At 47.3% G+C, this 6,750-nt stretch overlaps 1 protein-coding gene across 1 annotated transcript in view; it reads left to right on the top strand.

Annotated features, from left to right (window-relative positions):
• LOC112240963 (mitogen-activated protein kinase kinase kinase kinase 5-like) overlaps nucleotides 1-6,750 on the top strand; it is a 38,518-nt gene that overhangs the window by 12,619 nt on the left and 19,149 nt on the right. The window contains exons 6-9 of the mRNA XM_042313037.1: nucleotides 3,132-3,263; nucleotides 4,549-4,611; nucleotides 4,698-4,779; nucleotides 5,488-5,604. Coding sequence (XP_042168971.1) covers nucleotides 3,132-3,263; nucleotides 4,549-4,611; nucleotides 4,698-4,779; nucleotides 5,488-5,604 — 394 coding nt within the window. The remainder of the gene's footprint in view (nucleotides 1-3,131; nucleotides 3,264-4,548; nucleotides 4,612-4,697; nucleotides 4,780-5,487; nucleotides 5,605-6,750) is intronic.

Raw genomic sequence — 6,750 nt, 5'->3', positions numbered from 1 at the left:
CTTGTTTCTCGTGGTCTGAGAGTCCTTCAGGTGCCTTTTGGAAAAACTCCAGGCGGGCTGTCATGTGCCTTTTATGGTACAGAGCAGCATAGGCAAGATACAGTAGATGGTATTGAGTACAGTATATACATATGAGATGAGTATGTAAACCAAGTGGCATAGTTAAAGTGGCTAGTGATACATGTATTACATAAGGATGCAGTCGATGATATAGAGTACAGTATGTACGTATGCATATGAGATGAATAATGTAGAGTAAGTAACATTAAATAAGGTAGCATTGTTTAAAGTGGCTAGTGATATATTTACATCATTTCCCATCAATTCCCATTATTAAAGTGGCTGGAGTTGAGTCAGTGTCAGTGTCAGTGTGTTGGCAGCAGCCACTCAATGTTAGTGGTGGCTGTTTAACAGTCTGATGGCCTTGAGATAGAAGCTGTTTTCGTCGTTGTTGGTAATCAAGCCTACCACTGTTGTGTCGTCCGCAAACTTGATGATTGAGTTGGAGCGTGCATGGCCACGCAGTCGTGGGTGAACAGGGAGTACAGGAGAGGGCTCAGAACGCACCCTTGTGGGGCCCCAGTGTTGAGGATCAGCGGGGTGGAGATGTTGTTGCCTACCCTCACCACCTGGGGGCGGCCCGTCAGGAAGTCCAGTACCCAGTTGCACAGGGCGGGGGCCGAGACCCAGGGTCTCGAGCTTGATGACGAGCTTGGAGGGTACTATGGTGTTGAATGACGATTTCTTCTTGTAGTCTGTGATTGACTGTAGACCCTGCCACATGCCTCTTGTGTCTGAGCCGTTGAATTGAGATTCTACTTTGTCTCTGTACTGACGCTTAGCTTGTTTGATAGCCTTGCGGAGGGAATAGCTGCACTGTTTGTATTCGGTCATGTTACCAGTCACCTTGCCCTGATTAAAAGCAGTGGTTCGCGCTTTCAGTTTCACGTGAATGCTGCCATCAATCCACGGTTTCGGGTTAGGGAATGTTTTAATCGTTGCTATGGGAACGACATCTTCAACGCACGTTCTAATGAACTCGCACACCGAATCAGCGTATTCGTCAATATTGTTATCTGACGCAATACGAAACATCTCCCAGTCCACGTGATGGAAGCAGTCTTGGAGTGTGGAGTCAGCTTGGTCGGACCAGCGTTGGACAGACCTCAGCGTGGGAGCCTCTTGTTTTAGTTTCTGTCTGTAGGCAGGGATCAGGAAAATGGAGTCGTGGTCAGCTTTTCCGAAAGGAGGGCAGGTCAGGGCCTTATATGCGTCGCGGAAGTTAGAGTAACAATGATCCAAGGTTTTTCCACCCCTGGTTGCGCAATCGATATGCTGATAAAATTTAGGAAGTCTTGTTTTCAGATTAGCCTTGTTAAAATCCCCAGCTACAATGAATGCAGCCTCCGGATAAATGGATTCCCTGACCAAGGCCCTTCTCCCCCGATTGCTTAGTTTGGCCGGGCTCTAGGAAGATTCTTGGTGGTTCCAAACTTCTTCCATTTAAGAATGATGGAGGCCACTGTGTTCCTGGGGACCATCAATGCTGCAGACACATTTTGGTACCCTTCCCCAGATCTGTGCCTCGACACAATCCTGTCATGGAGCTCTATGGACAATTCTTTCGACCTCATGGCTTGGTTTTTTGCTCTGACATGCACTGTCAACTGTGGGACCTTATATAGACAGGTGTGTGCCATTCTAAATCGTGTCCAATCAAATTGTAGATACATTTCAAGGATGATTAATGGAAACAGGATGCACCTGAGCTCAATTTCAAACGCATAGCAAAGGGTCTAAATACTAATGTAAATTTATTTCTGTTTTTTACATTAACAAATTTGCTAAATTTTCCCACAAACTTTTCACTCTGTTGTTTTTGGGGTATTGTGATGTCACTATGGGGTATTGTGATGTCACTATGGGGTATTGTGATGTCACAATGGGGTATTGTGATGTCACAATGGGGTATTGTGTGTAGATTGAGGATATGTATTTAATCAATTTCAGAATAAGGCTCTTAAAGTAACAAAAAGTCAAGGGGTCTGAATACTGTCCCGAATCTCTGTACATACTGTATACCACACCAGTAGTGAAATGGTCAAGCTGATATACATGCTTGTGTTAGTCGTACGGTACATGCTGCATGATTACAGTCCTAATTTCTAGGAGATGATGTAAAACATCTACATATGTAGACAAGATGGCAATATTGTCTGTTATCTGTGCAGGATGGCCCCAGAGGTAGCAGATTGAGATGTGTGTTATCTGTGCAGGATGGCCCCAGAGGTAGCAGATTGAGATGTGTGTTATCTGTGCAGGATGGCCCCAGAGGTAGCAGATTGAGATGTGTGTTATCTGTGCAGGATGGCCCCGGAGGTAGCAGATTGAGATGTGTGTTATCTGTGCAGGATGGCCCCAGAGGTAGCAGATTGAGATGTGTGTTATCTGTGCAGGATGGCCCCGGAGGTAGCAGATTGAGATGTGTGTTATCTGTGCAGGATGGCCCCGGAGGTAGCAGATTGAGATGTGTGTTATCTGTGCAGGATGGCCCCGGAGGTAGCAGATTGAGATGTGTGTTATCTGTGCAGGATGGCCCCGGAGGTAGCAGATTGAGATGTGTGTTATCTGTGCAGGATGGCCCCGGAGGTAGCAGATTGAGATGTGTGTTATCTGTGCAGGATGGCCCCGGAGGTAGCAGATTGAGATGTGTGTTATCTGTGCAGGATGGCCCCGGAGGTAGCAGATTGAGATGTGTGTTATCTGTGCAGGATGGCCCCGGAGGTAGCAGATTGAGATGTGTGTTATCTGTGCAGGATGGCCCCGGAGGTAGCAGATTGAGATGTGTGTTATCTGTGCAGGATGGCCCCGGAGGTAGCAGATTGAGATGTGTGTTATCTGTGCAGGATGGCCCCGGAGGTAGCAGATTGAGATGTGTGTTATCTGTGCAGGATGGCCCCGGAGGTAGCAGATTGAGATGTGTGTTATCTGTGCAGGATGGCCCCGGAGGTAGCAGATTGAGATGTGTGTTATCTGTGCAGGATGGCCCCAGAGGTAGCAGATTGAGATGTGTGTTATCTGTGCAGGATGGCCCCGGAGGTAGCAGATTGAGATGTGTGTTATCTGTGCAGGATGGCCCCGGAGGTAGCAGCAGTAGAGAAGAACGGAGGTTACAACCAGCTGTGTGACATCTGGGCCGTGGGCATCACCTCCATAGAACTGGCCGAGCTGCAGCCTCCTATGTTTGACCTGCACCCAATGAGGTACAGCTCCTGCCCTAAACTTCTTTACTCATCAACCAATCAATGCTGTTTCTGCTCTCCACTTCCTCACTCATCAACCAATCAATGCTGTTTCTGCTCTCCACTTCCTCACTCATCAACCAATCAATGCTGTTTCTGCTCTCCACTTCCTCACTCATCTACCAATCAATGCTGTTTCTGCTCTCCACTTCCTCACTCATCTACCAATCAATGCTGTTTCTGCTCTCCACTCCCTCATTCATCTACCAATCAATGCTGTTTCTGCTCTCCACTTCCTCACTCATCAACCAATCAATGCTGTTTCTGCTCTCCACTTCCTCACTCATCAACCAATCAATGCTGTTTCTGCTCTACACTTCCTCACTCATCAACCAATCAATGCTCTCTCTACTCTCTCCTCTCTTGCGTCTCTCTACTCTCTTTTGTCTCTCTACTCTCTACTCTCTCCTCTCTCTACTCTCTCTACTCTCTACTCTCTCTACTCTCTCCTCTCTACTCTCTCCTCTCTCTACTCTCTCCTCTCTCTACTCTCTACTCTCTCTACTCTCTCCTCTCTCTACTCTCTACTCTCTCCTCTCTCTACTCTCTCCTCTCTCTACTCTCTACTCTCTCCTCTCTCCTCTCTCTACTCTCTCCTCTCTTGTGTCTCTCTACTCTCTTGCGTCTCTCTACTCTCTTGCGTCTCTCTACTCTCTTGCGTCTCTCCTCTCTCTACTCTCTACTCTCTCCTCTCTCTACTCTCTCCTCTCTCCTCTCTCTCCTCTCTCTACTCTCTCCTCTCTCTCTCTCTCTCTCTCTCTCTCTACTCTCTCCTCTCTCTACTCTCTCTCCTCTCTCCTCTCTCTACTCTCTCCTCTCTCTACTCTCTCCTCTCTTGCGTCTCTCTACTCTCTTGCGTCTCTCTACTCTCTTGCGTCTCTCCTCTCTACTCTCTACTCTCTCCTCTCTCTACTCTCTACTCTCTCCTCTCTCTCCTCTCTCTACTCTCTACTCTCTACCCTCTCCTCTCTACTCTCTCCTCTCTCTACTCTCTCTACTCTCTACTCTCTCTCCTCTCTACTCTCTCTCCTCTCTCCTCTCTCCTCTCTCTCTCTCTGCACTAAGATCACTGTCAGTCGTTGCCTAATGCCTACGTAACAGACTTAAGATGATCGTAGTGCTAGGAAGGCTTTGTGAAACTCCCCCCACTACAGTGCAGATGAAAGTCTCTCACCACCGGTGGTAAAATAAGAGAATATAGTTTTATAACGTGGGATCTAATCTCAAATGATGTGTTGTATTCCAGGGCTCTGTTTCTCATGTCAAAGAGCAGCTTTCAGCCTCCCAAGCTAAAACACAAAACTAAGTGGTAAGTACAAGTACCCCTGTTATGTGACCTGGGGCAGTTCTGTTACACTACTACAGTCAGTAAGAGTAGGCTCCCTCCTCCTGCAGGACCACATCCTTCCATAACTTTGTTAAAGTCTCGCTGACCAAGAACCCGAAGAAGAGACCGACAGCTGAGAAGCTCTTAATGGTAAAACTGACACGTCCTCGTGAAAACAAAACCTTGGGTCTCTCTTTATGTTGTCTCTCTTCTGGTGATGTGTGTTTTGTCCTATATTTATATTGTATTATATTTATTTATTTTAATCCCAGGCCCTCGTCCCCACTCGAGGCTTTTTGGTAGGCCGTCATTGTAAATAAGAATTTGTTCTTAATTGACTTGCCTAGTTAAATAAATAAATAACTGGGGGACGAAACCATTCAGTATAACTCTTAAGGCCGTTTCCGTACCCAGATGAAAACAGGCTCTGGGCTAAAAAGCCATCTCCATTTTGAAAGTGCTTTAGGAATAGGGTATACCAGCACTTAGAGAGAGTCTAATTCATCTAGAGTTGTTAATTAGAATGTTCTGGAGCATTAGGTTGACGTGATTCATCCTCTGAGATGTACCAGGTCTTAATGATGGTGAACCAGTCTTCATCTCAGTGGTGAAATATGTCAGAGGTCCTAGTTAATAGTTGTTACTTTTAAAGCTTGATATTAGGAGCGTTAGTGGCCATCTTGTGTTCTTGTGTCTGTCTGTCTGTCCGTCTGTCTGTCTCCCTACGTCTGTCTGGCTCCCTCTCTCTGTCTGTCTGTGATAGTATGTCGCTCGTCTCTGTCTCTCTCTCCCTCCGTCTGTCTCTCTTTTTCCATCTGTCCGTCTGTGTCTCTCACTCTGTCTGTCTGGTTGTTGCAGCATTTGTTTGTAGGTCAGACGGGGCTGACCAGGAGAGTAGCTCTGGAGCTGCTGGACAAGATGAACAACCCAGACAACCACCAACACTTCTCTGAGGTGGACGACGATGACCTGGAGGTAAATAACTAACCACAGGCCTGTCTTTCTGTCTGGGACTAAAACTAACCACAGCCCAGTCTATTTACCTAATTACCTCATCAACTACATTTATTGCATTTTTATTAGAAAATTCAAAAATGTGTCCCAAGATTATCATATAAGACATGAACAAAATGCATCAGTGATGCGCCTTTCCTTCAACTTTCTGAAGAAAGTCATTTTCCCAACCATTGTTTACAGACAGATTGTTTCACTCTCCCCTCCAAACTGTATCACAATTCCAGTGGGTCAAAAGTGTACATACACTAGACTGTGCCTTCTAAACAGCTTGGAAAATTCCAGAAAATGATGTCATGGCTTTAGAAGCTTCTGATAGGCTAATTGACATCATTTGAGTCAATTGGAGGTGTACCTGTGGATGTATTTCAAGGCCAACCTTCAAACTCAGTGCCTCTTTGCTTGACATCATGGGAAAATCAAAAGAAATGAGCCAAGACCTCAGAAAAAAATTGTAGACCACCACATGTCTGGTTCATCCTTGGGAGCAATTTCCAAACGCCTCAGCAAGGAAGAAGCCACTGCTCCAAAACCGGCATAAAAAGACTACGGTTCGCAACTGCACATAATGTGATAACAGCGTTATGACATGATTTACTCTTGTGTAGTGTCATGTTATGTGTTTATATTCCTTTATTGTGAAGCTTATCTAATATTGTTGTCTCCTCTTCTCGCTCCCCCTCCCTCACCCTGTCTCTCTCTTCTGCTACCCCCTTGTCTCCTCTGTCTCCTCTCTTTCTCCCCGTCTCTCCTTCCCCCTCTCCCTCTCCGTCTCCCTCTCTCCCCTCCCCGTCTCTCCTTCCCCCTCTCTCCCCCTCCCCGTCTCTCCTTCCCCCTCTCCCTCTCCGTCTCCCCTCTCTCCCCTCCCCGTCTCTCCCTCTCCCTCTCCTTCCCCCTCTCTCCCCCTCCCCGTCTCTCCTTCCCCCTCTCCCTCTCCGTCTCCCCTCTCTCCCCTCCCTCTCTCCCTCTCTCCCCTTCCACGTCTCTCTCTCCCCTTCCTGTCTCTCCCCCTCCCCTCTCTCCCCCCTCCCCTCCCCCTCCTCTCCTTCCCCCTCTCTCCCCCTCCCTCTCTCCCCCTCCCCTCCCCTCCTCTCCTTCCTCCTCCCC

The sequence above is a fragment of the Oncorhynchus tshawytscha genome, unplaced genomic scaffold, assembly GCF_018296145.1.
Source record: "Oncorhynchus tshawytscha isolate Ot180627B unplaced genomic scaffold, Otsh_v2.0 Un_contig_3383_pilon_pilon, whole genome shotgun sequence".
NCBI lineage: Eukaryota > Metazoa > Chordata > Actinopteri > Salmoniformes > Salmonidae > Oncorhynchus > Oncorhynchus tshawytscha.
Note: the sequence above shows the minus strand (reverse complement) of the source record. Positions and strands in the feature narration are given on the sequence as shown.